Genomic DNA, 10,685 nt, shown 5'->3' with positions numbered 1-10,685 from the left:
TTATTAAAAAACAATACTATAATTGTTTTCTTTACTATTTTTTTTTTATTTATCATTTTTATGTATCTCTCTTGAAAAAAGAAAAATTAAAATGTTTATATATATATATATATATATATATTAAATTAATAATTAATTTAATTAAATTAATTAATAATGTAATTATTTAATTGAAATTGAATTATTTTTAATTAAAAATTTTATGCTGTAAAATCAAGGATATAATGATGTCAACATTGGTTTAATTTCATGTACTCTTTAGTAACAACAAGATAACAATGTTATAAGAATTTTGTGAATCATTTATCTTATCAACGGGTGTGAAATATTATCACGTTTTGCATTTCCACGCGGGGAACTTTCTACAAAAAAAAAAAAAAAATTAAGTGATTCATAGTTCATTTTAAAATCCTTTGTTTATAAAGCTAAAATGAAATGATTAATTAGTATAAAATTAGAAAAAAAAATTTAATTATAAAAAATTGTATCTGAAAAATAATAAAAACAATTAAATTAAAAATAAATAATAAATAATTTAAATTTATAAATATTGTCATTGTTATATTATATTTAAAAAATTGAAAATAAAAAAAATAAAATAAAAAAAAAAGAATAAATAAAATAAAAAAAAAGAATAAATAAAAAATAATAAATAAATAAAAATAAAAATTGAATTCCATTAAAACCGATAATTACATTTAAATGGTTCAAAATGTCTCTTCCTTTTGAAAACAGATTATTATTGTATTTTTTTAGGCCAAGGACTTGTTTTCATTTATGCAAAAGTTACATGTAACTATGGAACTATCCCAAGTGCATTGCTTTATCCCGTCACGCGATCTTGTAGTTTTCGCATATGAGTGTTGATTCTAATAGGAAATTAGAAAAAAAAAGCCTAGTTTAATATTTCCATTAAAACTCATTTGCGTAAAAGGTATTTTGTAAACCTTGCCTCTAATAAAATTTCAAACGACTGTAACAAGTTGTTAAAAAAAAAAAAATCTCATTGGTCCTTGTTGATTCAATTTTTCAATTGAATTTTTTTTTTCAAATCATATTTATCACTAAATATAAAATTAGTTGCATTTTTATAAAGCATAATTCATTTTTTTTTAAACAATAACAATTATTTCATAAATAAAAAAAAAGATAACTCTTTTCCTAAAAGTGTTTATTTCTCTGCAAAGTAAATATACTCTTTTTTTTAAGAGCTGTGTATAAAATAATACATATTGTGTTAAATACTAAATCATAATATTATCAACATTATATCGTACTCTTGTAAATTCAATAAACCATATATCACACTCCTAAATATGTTTATTAGCGACTGAATTTTCATTAAAAAAAAAAAAAAATTGTCAGAATTAAACATTATATGTGATTCATTTTTTATTTCCTGATTTTAAAAAAGCAATAATTTAAATCCAAACGACTCAGTAGACACGTCTTTGGCAAAATTGTCACGGGGATCATATAATATGTCAATCATAATAATAATATTAATAATAAAAAATAAATCCATCATATAAAATCGTTATTCAATTTCTTTATACAATATAGAAAAAAATAACATTGTAAAATGGATTGGAAGACCAGAAATACATGAGATTAATGAAGATTCTTTTATAAGTTTTTTGTAATGAATAATGAAAGAAATTGTCAATCTGTGGTCATTCAACTAATATATCAGATCTTAAAACAGATGTGAAACGGCTTTGAAATTAATATTATTATTATTTTTTTTTTTTACAAGAAAATACAAAACGCGAAAAAAAAATTTTTTTTAAATGAAAAATAAAATGTCGATATATTATGAATTTTTTTTTTTTTTTTTTTTTGCTTTAATTCCCAAAGAAATATGGAAATAAAAATAATATTTTTCCAAATTAAGAAATAAAATTTTTTTTCTTGAAGGAAAAATTATAAATAAAAAAAGAAAAAAAAAGAACTTAAATATAGGATACATTGAACTATGTTCATATAATACATTCGTCTTTGAAAAATTGTTTTCTGTTTCAAATTCTGTGTTTTGAAGCTTGGGTAAGTACAATCTAAGTAATTAAAGTCGTTATGTGAGTAATATTAAAATGGGCTTATGAAATATCAGGCCTCTGCGAGTAAAACTTTTTTTTTTTTGCCATAAATGGCAATTTCTGTTTCATTTTTTAGAATCTTAATTGGTAATTTCCTAGAAAACCTACATTTTTCGAATCTTTGTCATATATTATTATTATTATATACATGTTATATGCGACGAATTTCAAAATCGCTTGAGCCTATTTTTTCTTTCACCGTGTGTACTATTTTATTTTTTCAATTTTTTTTTTCTTTTTAAACCTTTGATATATACTCGACACTTTCTTATATTTTAAAATATATCCCACGACGAATATCATAGTAAATGCTTTAATCACTTTTCCTATAATTCCCTAATTAAATTATTTACATATTATACGTAACTAATTGTTTCTCTGTCTTTTTTTTTTTTTTTGTTTTATCGCTGTCTTTATATACTTCATTTCGTCGTCAAGGAACTAATATTCTTTCATTAATATAGATATTTTAATATATCAATAATAATGATGTTTTTTTTTTTAATATAGAACTTGAACAATATCATATCTATCGATATAAGATCTCTGGAATGATCAATAATTAAAACGTAAATTAGACTTTATAAAAATACTTTGAACGGCCATATTCTTCATTTAACGTTCTCAATACAATTCCAAGTTAATTTGTATATATATATATATATATATATTTATATATTTTTTACTATTATTCTTATAATATTGGATTGAAAAGTTTCACAACTAAGCGTCTTTCTTTCATCTTTTGCCAAATTTAATTATGGGTCTTTACGGCAAAAGTTAGCAATTTTTTTATAATTAAGATTCCAATTTGGGAATCCAGTTTATTTATTGAAAAATAAAAAAAAGTATTTATACAAAAAATAAAATGTTTACGAAAAATAAAAATATTTATAAAAAAATAATTTACAAAAAAAAAAAAGAAAATGTTTTTAAAGTTTACTTGACATACTTTTCAAGCAAAGAAAGGTCAAAGTATTTAAAAAAAAAAAAAAAAAAAAAAAAAAGAATTAACGCCCTTTCAACTGGAGTTCAAGATATAAAACATCAATTCACAATTTTGATTATATAACATAAATTTACGATCAACAATACAAGCAGACCCAGTGCTTGAATTTTTTTTTCTTTTCTTAACATTACACCATTTCAATACGATTAATAGTTTCCTAATTTTTCGAAGATTTCTCTAATTTGTGCCAAATATATTTTTTTTATATTGCTAATAATTTTTCAATTTTGACGTGATTAATTATCATTGTTCAATTTGACATTAGAGAATGACTAATCTCTCAATCCGACAATATAACGACAAATCTTTCAATAAGATGGCTAATGATTTTTCAATTTGACAATATATGGTTAATATTAAATTTTTTTAACATGATTGAGTGGCTTCTAAATTTATATATACATGAAAATGTATTTTGAGTAAGGAACTTTCATTATTATAACAATAAACTACAAACGCAAATTAGCTGCCACCGTCTTTTCGAGCGAATAAAGTGTTTCTGGTTTTGCAGTGATTTTGCCTTTTGTCAATTGAGATAATTTTAATTCTACTCAGAGATTTTGAATTGTAAAAAAAAATTTTAATTAAATTTTTTATTACAATTTCGACTTCTCAATTTTGTAGGCTTTGTTTCCAATATAATAAAAATTGTTTAATTTAAAGGTAGGCAAAACATTTGTTTTAAAATTCCCTTTTTGGGATTTTCGTCATCGTCAACGTCATCATAATCGTTTTCATCATAGCCGGGTGTTGTCACTGCGTTATTGTTATTATTGCCAGAATCAAAAACATCATCGGCAATGCTGATTGAACGTGAATAGAGTGGACTTTCGTATTGAAAAGGAAAAGGTGGCGGCAGCCGATATTCGTTGTAATTACTATCGTTCTCGTGGGAGTTTCTCATTTCAAATAGATTGTCATGTTCATTTTGACTGTAAATGTCCAAATTGACAACAGGAAAAGGTTCAAAATGAATACTAGCCAGTCTCTCTCGCAGCTCGTACACATTATTAACATCGTACATGTCACAATGTCGAAATTCCTGTTGTTGTTGTTGCTGCTGCTGTTGCTGATCTAACTCGTAATGGACAATTTGTTGTTCATCATAATCTGCTTGCTGTTCTTGTCACACACAGTCCTCAAGGGACATTAGTAACGGATTCACATACTCAAAACCTTCAAACTCGCTTTGGTCAATTTTATCTATAACTCGCCTGTGGAAATTGAAATTTAGTTAATATTTATTCCACTTTTACTTATCATCACAATTTTAAATTCAAAATAAATAATTTTTTTTTCTAACTAAAAACAGAAATTAATTTCTAATTATTTTAATTTAATTAAAAATTCTAATCAAATAAATTCCAATTAGATTATAATTATGAATATGATTACAAAATTGGATTAAAATCATATGCAGAAATAAAAGAAGTTCTCCTTTCTTTTGTACCTCAATAATAAGAAAAAAAAACTTACGGATCATCGGGTGTGAGATGTACTGGTTCATCCGTAAATTCGGGTGGGAAATTTGCCAAATCGCGATCGGAATCCAAGCGCGGCTTATAAGGCGGTGTGACCTGCTTTTGCTCCAACTGGAACATAATTTCAACATTTTTAGATAACAAATCTTTCACAAACAAAAAAGAGAAACGATTCTTTTCGTAGGTGAAAAAGTCAAGAGAGAAAAAAATCAAAAAAAAAAAATTATAAATACGATAAAATATTGCAAAATAAAAAAAAAAATGAGAAAATTTCTCTCAATGAGCATACCATTTCCCAATCGATAGCTTTAAAGAAGGGATGTTCGACAATATCTTGAAAAGCAGCTGGACCACGACCGCAGCCAAGTCTCTCCGCGGGATCTTTGCTGAGAAAGCCCTTAAGGACGGAGCTCGCTTTCACTGATAGCGAGCGTGGAATTCGAATTGTCTTTTGTAGAATAACTTGAAATAGATAATCCTCGGTATTTTGATCGGGATTCTCTGATGCTCCAGCAATATCAAATGGACTTCGTCCTGCTAACATTTCATATAACAATACACCCAACGCCCACCAATCTACCGAGAAACCATAATCCTCGCCTCGCAATATCTCAGGTGCAATATAATTTGGAGTTCCACAAAATGTTGCCGTTGTATCGCCCTCTCTAACACCTTCCTTACACATACCGTAGTCCGTCAATTTCACATGACCCTCATGATCCAATAGTACATTGTCCAATTTTAAATCACGATAAATTATTCCTAAATAATAAATTAGAATTTTATAAAATAAAAAATAAAATTTAATTTATTTGAAAAAAAAAAAAAAACAAACCTTTTTCGTGGAGGAAATTTAAGGCAAGACTGATTTCAGCTGCATAAAATCGAGCGTGCTCTTCTGGAAGACGACGTTGCCTCTGCATGTGAAACATAAGATCGCCACCGCGTACAAATTCAATGACAAAAAATAAACGTGACGGCGTTTGGAAGCACGAGTGAAGGCCAACGAGGAATGGATGATTCGAGGCAGTTTCAAAAACATGTTTCTCCGTTTGTACCCAATCAATGTCCTCGTCGTCAGTGACCAATGCTTTTTTGATGACTTTCATTGCATAAATTCGCCGCGTACGTTTTAATTCAACCATAAGGACCTTTGCATATGAACCACGACCAATTACTCTAATGAGTTCGAAATCATTTAATGAGTACTGTCGTTGCATATCACCCGCACCATCCGCGCCAGCCATTGCGTCCAACGCCAATTCCTCTCCTTCATCGCTGACTGCTCCTATTATTTTAGAAATACAAAATTTTTATCAATCAATACTTTTAAAATTAAATTAATTTCAAAATTTTCTTATTATTACTTATTAGAATATTATATTAAATACTAGGAAAGTTAAACGCCAAATTGAGTATGTAATTGTTTGTTATAAAGAAATTAAAATTAATATTATCAATAATAATTTAAATTTATTAGAATATTATTACATATTAAATGATAATAATGAAAATTATATGTTTACAGGCCTCGGATTATACGACTTTTTTCAAAAATACGACTTTTATCGACTTATTTTAATAAAATGCGACATTTTTTTTGCATTTGAAAAAAAAATGTAAATAAAATACATTTTTTTTTAGTATAAAATGTAGATCTTCTTCAGATCTTCTTCAATTCAATTATTTAACAAATTTTGAACTAAAATGATTCTTCACTAAATTAATTATATTTAATAATTTTAATGAAATACATCACAAATTCAATTATATCAAAATTATTTTTCAATTAAAATTTTTATGAAATTTAACAATTGTTTATAATTAAAAAAGAAATATCACAATAAAATTGAATTATTTTTTAAAATTTTCAATTCAAAATAAACTAAAATTCAATTATTACCCGAAATTTTAATTCAAAATCAATTAAAAATCCAATAATTATTCAAAATTTTCAATTTAAAATTTAATTATTTACCAAGTTTTCAATTTAAAATGAAATAAAATTCAATTATTTTCTAAAATTATTTTTTAATTAAAATTTTTATAAAATTTAACAATTGTTTATAATTTAAAAAAAATATATCACAATTAAAATTCAATTATTTCCCAAAATTTTCAATTCAAAATAAACTAAAATTCAATTATTACCCGAAATTTTAATTCAAAATCAATTAAAAATCCAATAATTATTCAAAATTTTCAATTTAAAATTGAATTATTTACCAAGTTTTCAATTTAAAATGAAATAAAATTCAATTATTTTCTAAAATTTCTATTCAAAATTAATTATCCAAATTTTTAATCAAAAATGAACTTAATTTAAATTATTATCCAAAATTACAATTAAAATTCAATTATTTCCCAAAATTTTCAATTTAAAATGAACTGAAATTCAATTATTTTCCAAATTTAAAATCAAATAAAATTTCATTATTCTCAAAAATTTGAATTCAAAATTAAATGAATTTTCAAAAATTTGAATTTAAAAGCATCTAAAATTTAATTATTTCTAAAATTTTCCACCGAAAATACTCTAAGGAAATTCAATTATTTTAAACTATTTTAAAAATATTCTTTGAAAATTCAACTATCTGAAACCATTTTTCAATTAAAAATGATTTTCAAATTATTGTATTTTGTCCGCATTTTCTAATAAATTTTTAGTGAAATCATCTAAAATTTTAATTACAAAACACTTAAAGTTTCAATTAATTTCAAAAATCTCAATTTTAAATCTTTGAAAATTCAATTAAATTTAAAAAATGTTCTCCAAAAATTGTTTGATAAATTATTTTTAGTTCTGTAAAATTTAATAATTGTTTGAAAATTAACAATATCTTTTGAAATTTAATTATTTCTAAAAATTTCAACTTTAACCCTTCGAAAAGGATTATTATTAAAAAAAAAAATTTTTATTTAAAAATCTGTAAAATATTTTTGTTAAAATAAAAAACAAATCCACTTTTTTTTGGGAATATAAATCAACTAAAACGACTTTTTTGTGTCTTTAAGTTGATTCGAGGCCTGTGTTTTTATAATTAATATTTAATAGGTATTCGTTGGCCCCTGGTACCTTAAAAATTAATTTTTAAAAATAAATTTTTTTCAAATTACTATCTTGTACGAAATTTCCTGGCGCATCTTTTTTCTCATCATAAATTTTTTGTACAATTTTTGAATCAATATACAACTTTAAAAAAAAATTTCATTGGTAAACGTTCTGTGTACTTCAGCTTCGTGAATTGAATTTTCGAATTTGGAATTTTAAAGAAACTTATTCCGAAATTTGGAAACACAATTATGCAAATTTGGCAAAAATTAGAAAAAGAATTGTCAAAATTTGACCACGTCATAAGATTACTATTCAAAAAAACACGTGAAATCAGAAAAGACCAACTTCAAGTTAGGACAGAAGGACAGACCAAGCATTTTATTATTATATATAATAATAATTACTTAATAGAATTGAAAATAATTTATTAAACTTTAACAAAGTTTGAGCGACAACAGTGAAATGCACAAACCGTGAGAGATTTGAATTTCAGATCTAGACAAAAGTCATGATTTGAATTTTCGCTTTGAATTTCAGATGTATAAGGTTTTCGCCAAATCAGAAAAAAAAGAATAAATATAAAAACTTTACTTACGATTGCGATACGCGTGATCCTCAATTGTCGATGCCTCGGTCGTGTCATCTTCAAGATGAGTTGGTGGACTTGATTGAGGTGATTCTAATTGCTGCTGTTCACCATTTCTCTCGCTCGTCTGTTGTTCCAAATGTGGTTGCTGCTGTTGCTGTTGACTGATGCACGGCGATCTTACCACCTTGTGACATTTCTTGTGTACCAAAAGCTTGCATTGTATGCATTTGAAACCTTGTCTACCTAGACCCCAAATTCTGTCGTGACAATAGGCACACGATGCTCTCTAAAATAAATTTAATTAATTTTTATAATAAATAAATAATTTTTCTAAACGAAAATAAAAATATTCAATATACTTTTCATAATCTAGTGAAATAAAAACTTTTTTTTTTCTTGTTTACGATTTAATATTTATGTAATATCAATATATCGAAAAGTGGAAAAAAACTTATTATTTCAAAAAATTGAGATTAAAAGAAAAAAAAGAAAATTTCTTACTCGGTTAAAACGTTTTGCTTGAAATATGTGTCCATTCACTCGATAAAGTTTCCTCCATCTTCGAGCACCTCGTCTATAAATGCTCCCTGAATAGAAATAAATTCATTAATATTTGAACACTATATTCAAGCACACAAGAGATAATATGAATAAGTAATAAATATATATAACTAGGTCGCATGATTATTAAACAAAAAAAAAAAAAAAAAAGATACCAGCTAGAACATCAAAAAGCACTGAGTCATTTTACAAGAAGGTCAAGAATAAAAATAAAATTCTAAAGACTTCATACATGGCGTTTTTATGTTATTATTGACATCATCATTATCATCACTACTGACATTGCCAAAGCACGCAAACATTGTTCAATCTACTTCTTATAAATTTGGTAAACTGAATGATTAAGAAATTCTTGAATTTATCACTAGGAATGTATTTTGGGAATTTAATGAAAATATACCATGTCAAATACAAAAGAAAATTATAGCCGCCAGATTTGAGTGTTATTAAAATTCTCAGAAATATTCAATAAAATCAATTATTTTAATAATTAAATTATTATTATTGAAAATATGAGAAAATAAAAAGAAATATAATTTATTATTTAAAGAAAAATGTTTTTTTCTAATTTTAATTTTTCAAATAATTTTATAAATTTAATATTGAAAAAAAAGAGTAAAATTACAAATAATTGTTTATTTATTTATTTATTTACACGGGCAATACCGGAATAAAGCCCTGTCTTGGTGAAATAAAATAATATTCATGTAGAAGATGTCAATAATGTCATTTAATGAGGTTCAACAATGCACGAAATTTAACGATAGGAAATTTAAAAAAAAAAAAAAAAAAAAAAAGTAGAACGGTAGTGACGCAAGAGAGAAATTACACGGCTCGTTAATTATTTCTTATACACTGCAATTTACACTGACACTATATATTGCAAATTGCTATTTTAATTATAATTTCAAAATACTCACTGTCTTCCCCCTGACAAGGCATTCCAGGTGCTGGTGGAACATTTGGAAAAACTGTAACAAAAAAATTATTTTATTTTAATTATTTAAATAAATATATTTAACAAAATATTTGAAAAAAATCATTGTTACGAATACAAATGACTATTATACACTATAATTTAAAAATTATTATAATTTTAATATATAGTTAAAATTAAAATTAATTTACACTTTAATTATAATAATTATATTATAATACGCTAATTAAAATAAATTATTTTAATTATTTATATCACTGAATTCAATTTACAGACTAAATTCAATGGAAATATTTTTTGAGGACAATACATATTGTGTTGGATTTAGGAGAATAGAAATTCTCTCTCTCTCACACAATCAAAACCACTGAAATACCTGTCAAGAATTAATGAATCTTATCAATCATTATCTTGATAAATGATATAGAACTGAATTCAATTCGATGAAATTCATCTTGCAAAGTACGACAAAATTCTATCAAAAAAAATCGTTCAACGTGTTAGCTAACAAAAGATAATAATTACGTGTAGATTTCACGATATAATTAAATTAAAAAAAAAAAAAAAAAAAAATTACAATTATAAAGGACGTGTAAATTTTTTCTGAATTTTAATTGGTTTAATATATGCAAATTATAACGAGACGAAAAAAAAAAGTTAAAAGGAAAAAATTCAAAAACCGAAAACAGTTGAAAAATACGAGAAAATGTGAATTAAGGAAAATTAAAATTTTGTAACTGTAAATAATTTTGAAATTTGTAAATATTTTTGAAATAGAATCACAATAAAGTCTATACGAAAATTCTGTTAAATATTATGTATGTAAAAATTTTGTAAAATATAAATTTTACTGAATTAGAGAATCTGATATAAAAAAATTCCGTGCAATTAAATTTTACAATTCGTTTCAATATTTTAACATTTAGAAAAATAGCCTTATAAAATTAGATTCCCTGA

At 24.4% G+C, this 10,685-nt stretch overlaps 2 protein-coding genes and 1 long non-coding RNA gene across 5 annotated transcripts in view; 1 reads left to right on the top strand and 2 right to left on the bottom strand.

The window, feature by feature from the left end:
• Positions 1 to 10,685, top strand: part of LOC127285748 (uncharacterized) — a 46,719-nt gene that overhangs the window by 28,792 nt on the left and 7,242 nt on the right. The gene's annotated exons all lie outside the window — the stretch shown is intronic.
• Positions 1,155 to 4,129, bottom strand: LOC127285668 (uncharacterized). The gene has a single exon (XM_051311829.1). It carries the CDS (start codon positions 4,127 to 4,129, stop codon positions 3,758 to 3,760), a length of 372 nt encoding a protein of 123 aa, XP_051167786.1. The 3' UTR covers positions 1,155 to 3,757.
• The window catches only part of LOC127283566 (atypical protein kinase C), a 26,583-nt gene continuing 19,929 nt past the window's right edge, over positions 4,032 to 10,685 (bottom strand). For all 3 annotated transcript variants that reach the window (XM_051308717.1, XM_051308642.1, XM_051308567.1), the window contains 7 exons: positions 9,712 to 9,762; positions 8,732 to 8,817; positions 8,237 to 8,516; positions 5,422 to 5,874; positions 4,876 to 5,348; positions 4,582 to 4,697; positions 4,032 to 4,319 (listed from right to left, as the gene is read on the bottom strand). In XM_051308717.1, the coding sequence (XP_051164674.1) occupies positions 4,232 to 4,319; positions 4,582 to 4,697; positions 4,876 to 5,348; positions 5,422 to 5,874; positions 8,237 to 8,516; positions 8,732 to 8,817; positions 9,712 to 9,762 (1,547 nt within the window). In that variant the 3' untranslated portion in view covers positions 4,032 to 4,231. The remainder of the gene's footprint in view (positions 4,320 to 4,581; positions 4,698 to 4,875; positions 5,349 to 5,421; positions 5,875 to 8,236; positions 8,517 to 8,731; positions 8,818 to 9,711; positions 9,763 to 10,685) is intronic.

The sequence above is a fragment of the Leptopilina boulardi genome, unplaced genomic scaffold (genome assembly GCF_019393585.1).
Source record: "Leptopilina boulardi isolate dan_hultmark-lab unplaced genomic scaffold, ZJU_Lbou_2.1 LbouV2_1, whole genome shotgun sequence".
Taxonomy (NCBI): Eukaryota; Metazoa; Arthropoda; class Insecta; order Hymenoptera; family Figitidae; genus Leptopilina; species Leptopilina boulardi.
Note: the sequence above shows the minus strand (reverse complement) of the source record. Positions and strands in the feature narration are given on the sequence as shown.